We start from the raw sequence: 16,901 nt of genomic DNA on the forward strand, positions 1-16,901 counted from the left end.
CTTTATTGGGGCAGATGAACATTGATAATGAAAGGTATAAACTAGTATGCACTCTATATACAATATCAGTAAACTCAAATGATCCTCTGCATTCCAATCCAATCTACCTGATCAAGCAGCTGCCAATTTATAGACCTCTGTTCTTTAGCTCCAGCCACACCCATACACTCTCAACAAATCAAGTTTTCTGCCATTGGTGATCACCCTGTCTTCCTGAAATTTATCTGTTCCTCAATTTTCTCCAATAATTAACTCTTCTCAGACCTCATTTAAAAAATCATTCTTTTGAGGCTGGAGAGGGCTCAGTGGTTAAGAGCAATGACTGCTCTTCCAGAGGTCCTGAGTTCAATTCCTAGCAACCATCTGCAATGGGATCTGATGCCCTCTGCTGGTGTGTCTGAAGACAACTACAGTGTGCTCATAAAATAAATAATTCCTTTAAAAAAAAATTATTCTTTCTCGGTTGGCCAATTGATTTTTGAAGTTCCTCCAGTTTCAGTTTTTATACCATTTTCTTATTCCTTTTCTTAACTTAGTCTGTATTTTCTCCCTATATGAATTTATAACTCACATCAAATACTATCCATATAGCTACAAAAACCAGAACTTCCTTACCAAGCTGTGATTTATAGAAGTCTAGCTATCTTTGAACTCAACTCAAATGGGGCAAAATATCTTAAATTTCATGTTCAGATTAAATCAAAGAACTTCAGCAAAGATGTTGTATAAGCATCTAAAAACAGCCATGGCTATTAGCCCCCTTTATAGAATTGTATCCCCTCTCCTCATGGAGCCTTTATAGACAAGTACCAACATTAGCATCAACAGTCTGTCTACTGCATAGATTTTCTATTCTTTTCTGATTCACAGCTAGTTCCCAATGTATTAATCAATGTATTCAACTTTACAATCGTATATAACACATTCTACAGATCAATCTTTTTTCATATCATGTTGCTACTACTTACTCCTTCACTATCTCCTAAGTCCCTTATCATTGCACATTAATACACACCTGAATGCTATTCAGCAAATTAAATTATTTTGGTTACTACTTTACTATATGGTAATTTTACTAGATTTTGTTTTTCTTTTGTAGTAATGGGAACTGGTCAGCTCTCTACAACTAATCTCTCTCCAGCCTTTTTTTCTTTCTCACTTTTTATTTCCAAACAACTTCTCAATAAGTTGCCTGGGGCTGGCTTTCAACTCCTTCTATAATGTAGACAGGCTTTGAACTTGCAATCTGTCTACTTCAGTCACTAGTCTATCACCAGTCCCATATAGAATACAGATTTCTTAAAATTGATTTAAAGTATACATATTCATACATACATATATATACACATATATAAATACATATATGTATGAATATGTATACTATATATTCTTAATGATTACGGGTATGGGCTATAAATATTGTAGATAAGAGCTGTATCACAACACTTGCAAGCCCGGCCTGAGATGCTTTTCAAAACAAGGTAACTAGTGATTATTTAGAAAGCAATGATAAGTATATAAAAGACTTTGTGTCAGTAAATTACTTATGCTTAAGATTTTACTGGTAAATGTAAAAGAACAGCTTTATTAATTCAATTAATTAAATTATGTCTTCTCCACACCAAAGTGAGAGCATTTCACTTATCTTTACAGATAAAAATTCATTATGCTAAATGACTAAACTTGAAAATAAAATAAAATACATTTTATCCTGTATTTTTCCATTATTAAAAAAAAAGTAGTTTTTAATACTTGGGCATGGTGATGCACAAATTTAATCCCAGCATTCAGGAGGCAGAGGCAGGCAGATATCTGAATTCAAAGCCAGCATCTACAGAACAAGTTCTAGGACAGCCAAGGCCACACACACACACACACACATACACACACACACACATACACACACACACACACACACACACACACAAAACCTGTCTGGAAAAATCCATAATAAATTTTCCAATAAATTTTAAACTTTAATAAAGAAAACCCAAGAAAATAAACAGGTTAAAGGAATAATAAAATTCCTCCATAAACATACAACTAAGAGATGCTATACTTGTCTTCTGTCTGCCAATGAGGATTCAAAATCAAACTTCTATATGCACTGAAAAAAGTAGACAACTGCCTTCATGTTATGAATAAGAAGTATGGGAAGCAAATGGATTTGGGGCTTGGATCTAGGTCTTATCCGTCTTACTATGTATACGCAATGTTCTAAAATCCGGGAAGTGGAGAGACCACTAAATTGGACTAGTGTGGTAGCATGAGTCTTTAGCTCTAGCACTCAAAAGGCAGAGGCAACAATATCTCTGAGTTCAAAACACAACCTGGTCTACACAGTTTCAGACCAACTAAAACTATTGAGACCATGTCTCAAAAATAAATAAATAAATAAATAAATAAATAAATAAATAAATAAAAAAAAATATAATCCTAAATGAAAACACTTCTACCTGGTCTTAAGCATCTTGGATAACCAACCTGCTTAAACAGTTTCAAATATGAATAAACATTCTTTACAAACATGACTTGGGGGAGGGGGCATAGATTTTGTTACATATAAAGATTTCCATGCCACTTGTCACTGAAGGTGTTCTCAATAATTTGCTGTTATCATTAGCAACAACTAGCCTTCAACTATGAAAGCCAACCTAAAAAGGTATTAAAGAACAACATGTAGACTAATTGATTTTGTTTTCCCTAGTTACTAATAAACAAATAAATAGCCTTCCATGAATTTCACCCTTCATGAATACTGCAAGTGTCTCTAATACTCAAGTTTTTGAAAACCATTTTTTAAAGACCACATTTTAAAAATCATTAAAAGGAATATATGAAGTGATGTAATGAATTGATTTTTAGCTCTGAACATTAACAATACAATAGACCAAGGACTTGGCAAAAGTAAGTACATCAGTGCAAATTACTATCAATACTTGCCTTTATCTTTTATATTTATTCTTTTTGATATTGCTGTTTGTTTTTTTGTGACAGAGTTTCTCTGTGTAGACCTGGATGTTCTGGAACTCAGAAATTATGACTGCCTCTGTCTCCTGAGTGCTGAGAGTGCTCAGCCTTTTTAAATTTTTTACTGAGCTAACTTTCAACATTTATTAAATGTAGCCGAATAAACACACATTTACTTCTGTTCTCACTTACCAACTTAACTAAAATAAGTTAAAATGTTGTTTTAAAAGACCTAAAGAGACACACACACACACACACACACACACACACACACACACTTAGGTAACTAGGAAGTAGCTAGAGGAAGTTGTTCCTAGCTTGAGACCTGAGAAGCTAAAATGGAAAACATTAGTGGAAGAGTTCAGGAACAAGCTAGTTGTGCATCCTGGGGGGGGGGGTTCAATTGGAGGAATGTGAAGCACTACATATTTGTAAACATGGAAGTGAAAGGAGTGTCAAAATTCACAAAAAGGGGACTGGGGGGGGGATAAATATCTACCCCCAGATCTCCTTCCCAGGCAAAAATAGAACCTAACCCTAATTGTTTCTCTGGAGAGAAATGCAAGAAAGAGACTCAAAAGCAATGTAGAAACCCACAAGAATGGGTGTATATAAGAGTTCAAACTGGAACACTCAATAACAAGAGAAGGCTCTACGAACCAACTGATCCCACCTAAAATTGTGTGTGAGTGTGTGTGTGTGTGTGTGTGTGTGTGTGTGTGTAAGTTGCAAGTGACTATCTCTGGAAAAAAAGGGAGGGGGGAGAAAATATGTTTTCCTAAAAAGTTACCCCCACACACCTGTCAAAGCTAGGTTGCTTCTATAGCTCAACACCCAAACTTGTTTTCTTCCTTCCTTACTAAATAAAATCTTAAGAATGAATTAATCATTCTTAAAAGTTCTAATGTTCTATATGGATGAGGATGCCTAAATAAGCTGGAAGAAGCCAGTGAACAGGATTTAGGGCAAGATAGTTGTCAATTGCCCACAGAAATACCATGTTGTCACATAAAAGTCACATGCAATAGCTGGAATCCCAGCATATATACTGGCATATTAGACAAACTAGAAAAGAAAAATGGTTTAGAAAGAAAAGCAACTGTACAGTCATAACAAGACCACAGTGCTATCCCACCACCTCCAAATGAAGATATTTTACATGAGCAATAAGTAACTACGTTGTTTAAGTCACTTAAATCAGGTCTGAACTTTCAGGGAGAAGGAACTCCTCATATTTAGACCTTCTATATGACTTTTAAAAATACAGGCACTGATTAAAGGTAAGATATGCCAATTAATAGCAATAATTAGTAATAAAAATAATACATTACACACCCTCAGAAACCTTTCATGAAAGTACAAGTATTATATAAATTTTGCACCAAGACCAACATATCAAGATTCTTTTCTAAGACAATTAATTTGAATTTCTTTGAAGAGACATTAAATATATATTTTGTAAAAGAAAAAAAAAGAGGCAAACCCTTTTTATGTTATGACCATGTTTTAGGTGTTTTACATAGACAATTGCTGTTAAAACTTACTGAAGAATTATTAGGTACCTTTTGCTAAGAACAACAAAAAACTAGCTAGCTACAAAGTAAAAATTAAAAGTATAGCAGACTTTCTCACCCAGGTACCACTGACGTGTTAGACCAGGTTAACTGTTGGTCTGTCCTACACTATCCCTTGAGGGTGGTCAGCATTTCTAGCCCCACCCACTAACTGCCAGTTAGGAAAATCTAAGACTGTAGAATGCCACAGGGAGGAAACAAAATCTCTGAAAACCTAGACAGCAAATGTAGTTGCTTCACCCATCAGGAGCATCAAGCTGTGAAAATATTACAGACTAAAATTTAAAGATGATACTATTCTAACGTATTTTCTGAAGTTCATTATGGGATATAAACTAGCAGTTCCAAAGATTAGATTATCTCTACTGCCCCTCCTAAACCCACAGAGGATTGTGTATCACAGGAATATTAATAGCTTCTGTCTGTTTAAGCCTCTCTATGTGTTAAGGGCTTTCTGTTCATTATGTCCATTCTCTCATTTTATAGCTTGTCATCTGCTTACGATGGCTGTTAAGCCCAGCATAGTACAAAATAATTTTATAGTCTACTTATCACACTATTAATATGACTAATAACCTATCAGATTATTTCCATCTCATTATCGTTTGATACTAAAAGTTGCTTAGTTTACTATATGTGACCAAACTCAAAATACTTCAGCTTTAAGAACTGAATGTTTCCTGCACCTAACAACTCAAGAGAGACAACAATAATGTTTCTTGAAATAATTTTTACTACTATGGCATAATAAAGTATACTTTTTAAACTTTTTTAAGTGGGGATTGTGTGTGTGTGTGTGTGTGTTGTTTTAAGACAGGGTCTTTCAACACAGTCCTGAATTTCACTATGTAGTCTGTGATCTCGTCTCTAACTCACCTGGCTCTGACTCCTGATTGCTGGGATTAAAGGCTGCACCATCAGCCTTGCCTCCTTTTTCCATCTGTATCTGTGCTTCCTTGAGTACTTTCAGGATTTTTGCCTTGTGCCTATCATTAACTTTCCATCCCTCTATCCCATCTGCACCATGCAGTTCCATGTACATGTTTTGTTTGATCATTTCAATTTGCCTTTCAGTAGAAATTGAAGTCTGAAATCAAATCCCATCTTGTTCTTTTTGGAATCTAAAAAAAAAGTGAATTTGTTTTGGCTTCAAATTCTTCTTTGTAACTTGTTATCTGAAACTTAAGAATTAACAAGTTCTTAGTAAACATTGCTTTCATATCAAAGCAAATTGAGTATGGGTTAAGGTGCACCCTACTGAAGCATTTCTTGAGGAGATAACTAATATAACCCAAAAGAGGTAATTACAGACAATTAATCCACAGAGCCTTTGTTTAGTTTTCCTTCAAAGAATTGCTCATTTCTTTCTCCTGCAACCACACTACTAACCAAGAAATTTTGATTCATATTTCCCCCAAAAAGAAAGAGATAAACTGTAGATTTTCTTCTCAATATCACAAGCTGTGTATACAGTTTGTATAGTTAGCCTTCTGTCACTTAGATTATCTATTTTACATCATTATTTTATTAATTAAATATTAAATTATCTATTTTGAAATTACTCATGATCAAGTAATTTGCTAATTAGTAAAAGTTATTTAATATTACTATTAGTAAATAATAGAATCCTAATTATTTAAAAAAATTATCTTTGAAAATTCAGTTATATATAAGCCAGTTTTCCTTACTGGCAAATAAGACAGTTAACAAACTCCTATTTTATCAAGTAGTAGATGAATGTAACCTATTATATGTCATTCTTCCATTCCATTTAAAATATGTAAGAGGTAATATATATAAATTGTAAAATAGAACCAGAACAGAAACTCAGAAAGAGATCTATTACTGATCTCTAAGATAGATGATGAAGTTCCAGAAAAAAAATGGTCATATCAATATATGTCAATATAATTAATACTTATAATTTAGCTTTGTAAAATACAAGTTCATTGCATTTTTCCTGGTCAGTTTTATTCTTGGCTATTCATAACTTAACATTTCATAAAATAGTTAATTTAATTTGTTCTTAAAACATTTTAAAGTCAATTATCAGAATCTGATTTTGTTTTTTGACTCAGGGTCTCATTATGTAGCCCAGGTAATCCCTGAATTCGTATTCCTGGTGCCCCACCCCCAGGTTCTGTCATAGTTTTCCATAAGCTAAATGTGCTCATTTTTTCTTAAAAAAATAACTTCAAGAAGAAATTTAAGAGTCGGTAAAGCTTCTCAAAAAAAAAAAAAAAAAAAAATGCTCTAGCACTCAAAATTTTCAACAATGAGGAGTCATTTGAGCAAGTATATTAACACCACCGGGCTGGGGTATAGAGCTCAATGCGATATCTAGCCTTGGTTTCAATGTCCACGCAGGGTGCATGCACATTCGCACATGTACACACACAGGTTGGGGGTGGAGGGCTGCTGGGCAAGGCAGAAAAACAGAGAACTAAGTTGTATTTTTAAAAGATATGTATCCTGAAACAATAAAATGTTTCAAAATATATTTAAAATATCAGATGCATACTAATGTTTCTAAGTCTGAAGTTTCTAGGTTCACAGTCTACAAGTGTAAGGATTGCTAAACCTTAACCGTGTTATTAGAAGAAAAACACCCCCAAAATCAAGATACTGAACTTCAGTGAACATCAACTGTCAAGATGAAACACGTTTTCAAGAAAGTCACTAAAGAGAAAATGGTAAAAATATACACTGTCTATACCCGGACTGTTTCGGCCTTCAAACCAATTTATCTATGATACTGGCAGAAATTTTAAATTTAATCACTAGTAACTTATTCAAAAAATATCAACTTGCCCTTCTTTCCTTAAATGCTTGGCAGGACATAAAATGAAATGTCAACAAATTTAATGCCCACTCAGTGTTCGCTTTATTGCGCACCTGTGACCAGAATTAAATTAACAGCTAACTCATCCAAACCTTTTACGTATTTACCCAGCTAGCAACTATCCCAATCCAAAAAAGCAACTGAGGCACAGATGTTAAGTAACAGGTTAACAGCTAAGAAACCATAGAGCCAGGCCTTGAACACTTTGTACACATTAAGAAACATTTTTTAAAGGGTAGTATGAAAAAAAAAGTATCTTATTTTAAAGAAGCAAGAGTTTCAAACGCAAAAAGCTTGTATTACAAATATATGCAGATGAGAATGCAGATTATCCAAACTTTATCCCTAAACCCGTAGGTTGTTTCTATATTTGCTTAAGTTAAATAAAAACTACATTCAATCCTAAAAGCAGTCAGCAGAATAAAGGGAATAAATAAATTGCTGTCACTTTTCCTGATACTGAGTTTAACAGACTAACCAAAAACGTGTAATTTAAAGGCTGGGGGAGGGCTGGTGTAACCAGGAAAATAGTTTCAGGAAAACGACTTTCTGTATGTGCAGTCAATTAGGAAACAGTGTGTTTGTCAGAGAAGAGGGTCAAAAAAGGGAAAGATGACAATCACTCCAATAACGTCCCACACGGAAAACACCCCCCAACCCAACACACACCTGGTGGGGGAGGGGAGTAGCTAACGGTGGGTCAGTGCCAAAGCCAACGGAAGAACTGGTCCAGAGGGACCTAGTGAGGGAATGACAGGAGACCCTAGCAGAGAGGGAGGGGTGGCGATGACAGGAGGACAGGCAATGGGGTGATAGCTTGCTTGGCGTCTCTGAAAAAGGGAATGCGGGGGGAACTGGGTCTTAGAGAAAGACAGGAGAGCTCAGCAGAAGTGAGAGGAACCGGGTAGTGAACGTGAGAAAGGCGGGACCCTCGAGCACGACGAGGGTCTGCATGAAGCACAGGCATGTCAAGACGAGGTTCCTTCCAGTTGACCGTCCAGCTCCCACTCCCCCCACCAGGACAAACTCACTTTCTCCTCACCTCGAAGTCCGCAAGTCACCCCCAACCCACTCCCCGTCCCCATCGCCAAGCTCGGAGAGGTGCAAAGAGGGGACTGGGTCTTCCCAGAGTCCCTCTCTGTCCCGCTGGAGGATCAGTCCCGGACACAGCCCAGATACCTGGGCCAGCAGGCCAGGAGCCACGCAGAGGCCCAGGAGCCCGGTGACAAGTCGGAGCGGCCGACGGGCGCCTCACCTGACAGAAGCGTCGGCAGTAATCCCGGCTGCTGATCCCGACGCCACCGCCACAGCCGCTGCTGCCGGCTCCCCCTCTGCCGTCGCCCGCAGCTATGAGCCCCACTGGGCCCGGGGGGGACTCCACAATGGCCACGAGCTCTTCTCCGAGGCGTTCGGCCTCTTGATCGCTCTCTTCCTCCGCCATGAGGCTCTCGCCGCCCAGCGCGTACCCAGCCCCTGCGCCGCCGCCGCTGCCGCCGCCGCTGCCTCAGCTAACCTCCTCCTCCTCTCCTAGTTCCCTCCTCCTTTCCCTCCGCCCCTGCCGGACAGGGCCACTCGACTGGGCTCTACTTCCGGCTCCGCCCACCCACGCCCCCAGTTTTCACTGGAGAAAGAAAACCGCCAATCATAGATATGCCCGCCCTACACGCCTATTGGTTCAATTAACCGTCTGTTTGACAGCCCTGCCATCTGTTGGTCCACACTACTCGGCGGTTGCTGAGGACCGCCTACGAGCTCTGCCATAGGGCGCGCCGGAGGACGGGGCGCGGCGGGGGACACGGCGGCCGCGGCGGGGTTCGCTCGGGCGGCGGCGGCGACGGCGGCGGTAGCGGCAGGAGCGGCAGGAGCAGCGGCCGCAACGGGATCTCGTTCATCCCGTTGCTCTGCCTTTTCTTCCTCCTCTTTTCGTTCCCGGTGAGGGCTCATGCACTTCCCCTTAACGGCGGCCCGCTCCTACGGTACCGAAGAGCTGGGAAAGCGGAAGGTGGGCTTGGCCGTTGGTGCGGGCGGCGGGGCCGGGGCCTTCGGGCCGGGCGAGGGAGCCGGGGGCGGGGCCGGCGGCCGGAGGAGGAGGAAGGAGACGGGAAGCCTGACAGCGACGGCTTCGGCCGGCGCCCGCCGCCCCCTCCCCAGGGACAGCCACGGAGTCGGCGGGGCGGCGGACTTCTCGGGCCCTGCGAGGGCAGCTGGGACGCAGCCCCGGGCCCGCAGGCGGGGTCGCGGCGCCGGGGCGCCACCTCGGCCGGCGCGGCGGGAGGAGGCTGTCTAGACGTCGGGCGGCCCGCGCCCGCCTTCCCCGCCCCCACCGGAGCCTCGGGCCTGTGGAGCGCGCGGGCCGCGGGGCACCCGCCCGGGGCGTGCGAGCCGAGCGGGCTTGAGCTTAGGGATCGCGCACGGAAGGCAGAGACACCTGTGTACTGAGCGGCTGCAGCCGCTCTGCCGCGGGGCTGCGCTCGGCCTTTCCCGCCCCTCCACCATCTTTTCCTCTCTGTTTGTTTTTGTGTTTTACAGTAAAGGCATGACTTCCCGGCGCCGCAGGGAAAATAGGGTGCAAGCCCAGAAACTGTTTCCCCACCACCACCTGTTGAAAAACTGAGTCGGAAGGCGTCTCGGGGTCTGAACAAACTCATTGCTAGGATTGGATGCGTCTGTAGTTTTGCATCGGAAAACCGTCTCTACTTAATATCAAGGAAAAACAAACAAACAAACAAAAAAACCTAACCGGAAATTAAGTCGGTAAATATTTCGAGTTGAAAACTCAAAAGAGTTTAGTTTTGCTCTAGTAAATGGCTGCTTCGCTTTTGTTAGCTAGCTCTCGGCGCTTTAGCGTTTAACTTCCTCATTTGTTTAGAGTATTTTTGACTTCTGAGAATACTTTTACACGTAACTGACATCATCTCCTTGCTACGAGGTGGTTATTTGCATCAGCAGTATCAAGAACAGAGCTTTTAAGTTAAAAGAGCAGAAAAAGTTCAGGCTCGACGTTAGCACAAGAATTGCAGATTCATTTTCTATAAGTTTGCAATCAAAGAAAAATTCTAACTGCACCCTCAGTTTTTCATAACAGTTTTAATTGTTACTAGAACAGTTTTGTTTCATAGGTATAGAGTACTTATTGAAATTGCAAACGTTTGCAATGATAATTTTCTAAGTATTAGGTGGGATTCATCATGATGTTCCTCTTTTCTGCTGTGAAAAAACCTATGCCCTAGCACAATATCTCACAAGAAACACTTGTGTACCAAAGATATAATGGGGCGGAAATCCACAAAAATTAAGCTTGTGAAATTCTAGACATTTTGTGCCTCAGAGAATTTTTCTGAATTGCTAAGTCCTACTTTGGGTCCATAGATTTTGCTCAACATACTGACAAAAGTTGAAAGAACCTTGGTGTTGCTCAGCAAGTAGACTACTGCAGGGGGATACTCCATGCTTTGTCGTTTGACCTAGAAAAACTAACTCTTCAGAACATAATTGGAAGTATATTTTCAACATGTTTATAACAAAATTATTCAGTGTTGTACCTGCTGTCTTGATTATTATGAGCTGTTAACTCACAGACATAGTTCCAGGAGAGTAAGTCTTGCTAATCATTTGTTATCAAACTGTATTTATTACCTTGGGTTTCCAGTACTTGTAATTTTATAAAGCTGATAGTCCATTGATAATTTTCAGACGTTTGTAGGACAAGTGAGATAACTCAGAGTAAAGGCACTTGCTGCCCACCTGAAAACCCTGAGTTAGTCCATGAAACCACGTGTTGGAAAGGGAGGTCCCTCTGGCTGTTCTCAGCTCCAAACAGGTGCTCCTGCATTTGTACATACATAAATGTAAAAAGCAGCCAGGTATGGTGTCACATGTCTGTGATCCCAGCCACTCAGAGACACTAAAACTAGGATTTCACATTGAAAACCCTGCTGGACAACAGGGTTGGTTTGGTGTTTTGAGTTTTGATTCTAGGCTAAATTTAATACTAAGCCGCTTCTAAATTATGTGGTTTTGATAAATCGTTATGGGGGGAGTAGATTATTTGAATTTGGCTTTTCTTTTTCTGTTTTGTGTTTCATTTTTGTTTTAATTTTGTTTTGGTTTTTTGTTTGTTTTTTGGTTTTGCATTGCTGAGGTCAAACCCAGAATTTAGTTTAGGCTAGGCAGTTGTTTTGCCACTAGTGGTAGTGGACACCCAGCTGTTTATTTACTTTTTATAAGCATCAAATTTTGATTGGCCGGCACATATTGGCACTATGTTAAGGGAAATAAAAATTAGAGGAAATTCAATGGAAACAGGAAACCAAATGTTAAAGAACATACTGGCTTCTCCTGATTATCACCTTTTAAAAACTTACATATATTAAAAAATACATTTTTTCAGGCATGGTGCCATACAATTTCAGTCTCAGAATTCAGGAGGTGGCAAAAATAGGTCTCTGTCTACATAGTAAGACACTGTTTTTGTTTGGTTGGTTTTCTAGACTGGGTTTCTCTGTGTGACCCTGGCTGTTCTGGAACTCACTTCATAAAACAGGCCTACCTGTGCCTCCCCGAGGGCTGGGATTAAAGGCATGCACCACCAGGCATTGAGATCCTGTCTTAAATAAGTAGCACTTATTGTCAGCTATATGTAGGCCTCAAGTTGTAATGTCATTGTAAATAATTGCTCTTGCTTTATGGTTGTTTTTAGTGTTTACTTGTTTTTCTCTTTGGAAAATAAGGCTTGTTACCAAATTTGTACACAATTGAGTTCTCAAAATCACTTTCCCAGCAAGAAGCTCTCTACTTTGAACACACGTCTAACTTGGGCAAGATTAGTATTTTTAGTACCCTGAATCTTTGCTGTGATTGTGATTTTTTAAAAAAATAGACACATTTAGAATATTTTAATATTTCTTCATGAGTCTATTTGTCATAAAATCCAAGGAATTGGGAACTTGGATTAATAGGTCATGTGCTTCCTGTGCAAGTATGTGGACTTCAGGTCAGATTCGCAGCATGCATGTAAAACGTGATCCCAGCAGTATGTATCTATAATCCCAGTTCTGGGTTCAGTTAGAGAAACTACTCAAAAGACAATAAGATGTACACATGGGCATATGCAACATACACACAAGTGTCAAGGAATGAGCCTAGCTATATGCTGCTAATTTGCTCTAGTTTTGTTTTCCTTGAATATTTCAGATAAGGTTTAGAAGACATATGACCTACAAATTGAACTAAGAATATTTGGGGGATACTGAGGATCACTGAATTAAGTTTGGTATGGTTTTGTTTTTTGTTTTTGTTTTGTTTATCTTTACCCTTAACAAAAGCACTTATAATCCTACCTTTTATTGTTAATCACTTGTAGAATGAAGTATTATAATACTAACATCTTTGTCTTGTCTTAGAAGAGCTGTATTCAGAGAGAAAATGGAACGATTTGTTGTCACCGCACCACCTGCTCGCAATCGTTCTAAGACTGCTTTGTATGTAACCCCTCTGGATCGAGTCACTGAGTTTGGAGGTGAACTTCATGAAGATGGAGGAAAACTCTTCTGCACTTCTTGCAATGTGGTGCTGAATCATGTTCGCAAGTCTGCCATTAGTGACCACCTCAAGTCAAAGACTCATACAAAGAGGAAGGCAGAATTTGAAGAGCAAAATGTGAGAAAGAAGCAGAGGCCCCTGACTGCATCTCTTCAGTGCAACAGTACTGCGCAGACAGAGAAAGTCAGTGTTATCCAGGACTTTGTGAAAATGTGCCTGGAAGCCAACATCCCCCTGGAGAAGGCTGATCATCCAGCGGTCCGAGCATTCCTGTCTCGACATGTGAAGAACGGAGGATCCATACCTAAGTCAGACCAGCTGAGGAGAGCATATCTGCCTGATGGATATGAGAATGAAAATCAGCTCCTCAACTCACAAGATTGTTGACAAGGCAGTTATGACCATTGTGATCAAGATAAATAATGTGGAGTATTAAAGTTAATGTGTTGATTGTGTGGTTCATTTTTATATTTATTTCATTTTAAATCATGTGATACAGAATAGTTTTGCAATGTGTATATAGTTACAGGCAAAAGACAGAAACCTCACTGCAAAACTTGCTAATTTTAGTCACCGATGGTATAAAGTAAAACTTAGCTATAGAGTGTATTAGGCTATCTGAAACCTGGTGGTTATCTTTAAAACTGACAGATGTTCTCCTGAAATGTTTGTGCATGGAAGAACTTCCCTGCATTGTAGCCCTGTTGCCATGTATAATTTTTTTTCCTTGGGAGGTTACATAATTATTTGGATTGAGAACTAACCTAGAAGACTGAAGCTGCTGCCAGGCTATACCTCTCCCAGGACCTTAAAGAAGTTCAAATTCTTTTCAAAATAGAGTAGAAAGCCGGAAATGTTCTTCAAGCTTAAGATCTCTGGGAGAAATGACTAGTCAGGTTACATTCTACTCAGATGTGAAATAATTGCCTAACCTTCCTCACAGTCTCCTTTTCTGCTTTTTAAAGACATGTATTTAGTAGCAGCTTCAAGTGACCAAAAGACTAAAATCTCTCTTAATGTCTTTGCCAAAAGCCATGAGGGATTTTGCAGTGATGAGATTTTAGTCTTGAACTATGAACAAAAATTTTCAAACCATAGTTTTCATGTTAAAAATACCATCCTGGATTTGCAAACTTTTTTATGTCTTGGTATTAAGACTACAGGACTGATATTTTAATTTAAATACACTGTGGTTCCATTTTTCTCTTTTTACAGGGAATTAGTTACTTTTTGGCTGACAACAAATAAGAAAATTGCTTTCTATACATTAATTTTTCCATAAGATTTTATAAGAGTTTATTTAGGTAAATAGACTAGAAATGAGTTTTAGTTTTACGTTTACTGCTTTGCCTCTGGTGATGCAGATTTTAAAACTTGGATGCTAAACAATCTAGAAAACCAAGAATTTTATAGTAAAAATAAAGCAGGATGCTGAGTCAAGTAATCAGTTCTTTCTGTTAAAGGTCAACCATGTTTAGGTTCTCTGAACTTCACTGTTCTGTAAGCTTATTAGAAGTAATTTAGCTCAATAAGTCCTCTTCATGAGATCCGAATTATATTTTTTAAAAGTTTAGTAACTGAAGACTTAGATTAGAGCTTTAATATTAAAAAAAAATCAAATAGTTGAAAACATTGAAGTTATATTTCTATTTTAAATCAGTGGCAGGATGCCCTGAGTGACTTGGAGTTATCTTTGAGGTCATTGTGCCGCAAATTTCAATTAAACAAAAAGCCAAAGTTAATAGAAAAAGTAATTTGTGGGGTTGTGTTTTGATTTTTTTTTTTTTTTTTTTTTCCCCAACACAGGGTCTTTTTACATAGCCCTGGCTGTCCTGGAGCTCACTTGAGGCTAGCCTCAAGACCCACCTGCCTCTTTCCCTTCTGAGTGCTGGGATTAATGGCATGTACTAACTCACCCAGCAATAATTTGTGTCTTTAAGAACAGCTTGTCTAATGGGTTTTACAGATTTAACATTCCCAATTCAGGTTGTCAAAGTGACCACTTGCTTTGTTTTTATTTTAAAAGCCTTCCATGGAAGAAAAAAAAATCCGTTCTCAAAAATTGCAGTTTTTATTTTCTCATGTTTGGTTATATTCATGTAGCACATAAATGCCTAGACTAGTTGTTTACTAACTGCAGTTGGTAAAACATAAGAGACCAGCAGCAAAGTAAACAGTGATTGCTTCCACTTCCTTAAGGAATTTGCAGGCAACCATGTTTAAATTGCCTAAGATGGTAGGAAATCTAAGCAACTAAAATAATTGAGTTTTGTACCACTATTTTCAGAAGAAAATCACTTAATTTTTCAGAATTCCATGTGATCTGGACTATTCCCTATTGTCTGGGACTATGCACTGTCAGTAAACATGGCAGAACAGCTTCTAGTCCAGTAACATTGATGTTGCACTAGGAAAATAAGTCACCTTTGCCTTTCTTACAGTTATTACTGGTTTCAGTTACTTAGTTCCTATAGAACTGTTTTTTCCAGGCTTGCAACTATTCTTCCATTTTTGAATCTCTAGGGGCATAATTCATTCTGTTAGGGTTGTATCATGTCCTTAGAATGAGGTTTCCATCCCCTTGGGGGAAAGTTAGTATTAATGTTTCCTCACCGATTATGAACATTTGTTTCTTGGAACTGGTTAAATTTGTCTCATAAATAATAACAGTGGTTATAGTAGCCTGCGCAAACTGGTAAAGATTTGCAAAACTATGATTGGCATGTTAGATAACAAATGAGAGTGTCTACGGCGTGCTACGTGAGAGAGGCAAAGTGAATTTATGTACAGAAGCTTTCAGTCTTCTATAGTGTTAGTATGATGCTGTACTATTGGACCAATAGCAGCTCTTTTTTATTAGCTGGTTGCATTATCACAAGCTTTGTAATGCTTCATTTATAAACTGCCTTCAGCACATGCTTTCCTGTTAATGTTTTCTCAGAATATCATAGTATGTCTTCCAGACCCACACTGTATCCTTACAGTTGATAGGTCTAGCTTGTTGAATTTCCTGTTGGTTTCTTTTTCATTATCTGTGACATATAGCAAGCCTGAAAGATATTGTAATCATTTTTTTTTTCTTTTACAGAGTGAGAAATTAGATTGTGTATGAGAGCCTATATAGTTATTTTATCCATTATCTTTGATTAAGGCTTTCTAATGTTACTTAGTAAATGTTCCTTCCAGTTAATGCCTGTGGCCCTACTGAATTTTAAGGGACCAGAAACCTTTTAACAAGTTAATCTTACTGTTGTATACAGTAAATTTGTCTGGTTAGGAATGTTCTGAAATTGGACATAGAGTTGGCAAGATTCCCAAGCTAAAACTTTGGCCTGAAAGAATGTGTACATGAATGTTAACAAGTACATAAAAGCAAATTAAGTTTAAAGGGACCTAAAACAAAGGCTAGAAACAAGTTTTCATTTGATTCTTAGTCTTTGTAAGAGCTCTCTGTTTGACTTACCTCAACTGCCATTAAGTGAGGGTAAATCACCTTAAAATAACTGATTTACATGGAAGGTTAGTTGTAGAGTTTCCATCCTAGCTTGCTTTGGCTTTGGTCAGCACTGATGAAATGTGAAGTGGCTATTCTAAACCCTGGTTGATCTCAACCCATACTCCCAGACTGCTGAGGTAACTACAGTCTGTTACCTAGTGCTATTCTACTTGTATCCAGAATACTGTATTAAAATTTTACTATGTTAATTTTCGTACTCCTGTGCTTATTTTTTACTTTTGCTTATGCACGTGTTTTAGTATGAATGTGTTGCTTTTTTAAAAAGTTTGTGATATTTAGAAATAAATTTCAAAAAAGTTTCTAAAGTTTTTGAAATCATATTTTGTTTCGTGAGCCAGTGACAGACACTGCATAATTTCAAGGTTTTGTGTACTGAGTTGATTTTCTACAAGTCGATTATTTGTAGGGTTAACCTCTTAAGCCACAGTGACATCTAGGGTTCAAACTGCCCTGTTCT

The 16,901-nt window shown here is 38.8% G+C and overlaps 2 protein-coding genes across 5 annotated transcripts in view; one reads left to right on the forward strand and one right to left on the reverse strand.

Moving 5' to 3' along the window:
* The window catches only part of Znf654 (zinc finger protein 654), a 61,180-nt gene extending 52,277 nt beyond the window's left edge, over nucleotides 1–8,903 (reverse strand). Inside the window, exon 1 of the mRNA XM_034515271.2 lies at nucleotides 8,642–8,903. Coding sequence (XP_034371162.1) covers nucleotides 8,642–8,827 — 186 coding nt within the window. The 5' untranslated portion in view covers nucleotides 8,828–8,903. The remainder of the gene's footprint in view (nucleotides 1–8,641) is intronic.
* Nucleotides 8,904–9,174: 271 nt separating this feature from the next.
* Cggbp1 (CGG triplet repeat binding protein 1) lies at nucleotides 9,175–16,632 on the forward strand. Of its 4 annotated transcripts, XM_034515237.2 has the most exons (4): nucleotides 9,184–9,388; nucleotides 9,916–10,140; nucleotides 12,580–12,658; nucleotides 12,789–16,632. In XM_034515237.2, exon 4 carries the CDS (start codon nucleotides 12,811–12,813, stop codon nucleotides 13,312–13,314), a length of 504 nt encoding a protein of 167 aa, XP_034371128.1. In that variant the 5' UTR covers nucleotides 9,184–9,388; nucleotides 9,916–10,140; nucleotides 12,580–12,658; nucleotides 12,789–12,810; the 3' UTR covers nucleotides 13,315–16,632. The 4 variants fall into 4 exon arrangements, 3 of the variants coding, with proteins under 3 accessions (XP_034371126.1, XP_034371128.1, XP_076799181.1); XR_013113615.1 differs by lacking the exon at nucleotides 12,580–12,658 and having other exon boundaries at nucleotides 9,175–9,388; XM_034515235.2 differs by lacking the exon at nucleotides 12,580–12,658 and having other exon boundaries at nucleotides 9,175–9,318.
* The last annotated feature ends 269 nt before the right edge of the window (nucleotides 16,633–16,901 follow it).

Source organism: Arvicanthis niloticus, chromosome 12 (assembly GCF_011762505.2).
Source record: "Arvicanthis niloticus isolate mArvNil1 chromosome 12, mArvNil1.pat.X, whole genome shotgun sequence".
In the NCBI taxonomy this organism is placed as follows: domain Eukaryota; kingdom Metazoa; phylum Chordata; class Mammalia; order Rodentia; family Muridae; genus Arvicanthis; species Arvicanthis niloticus.

Excerpts from the sequence above, each read along its gene's own strand:
- Cggbp1 (XM_034515235.2), top strand. The coding sequence starts at position 12,811 with ATGGAACGATTTGTTGTCACCGCACCACCTGCTCGCAATCGTTCTAAG.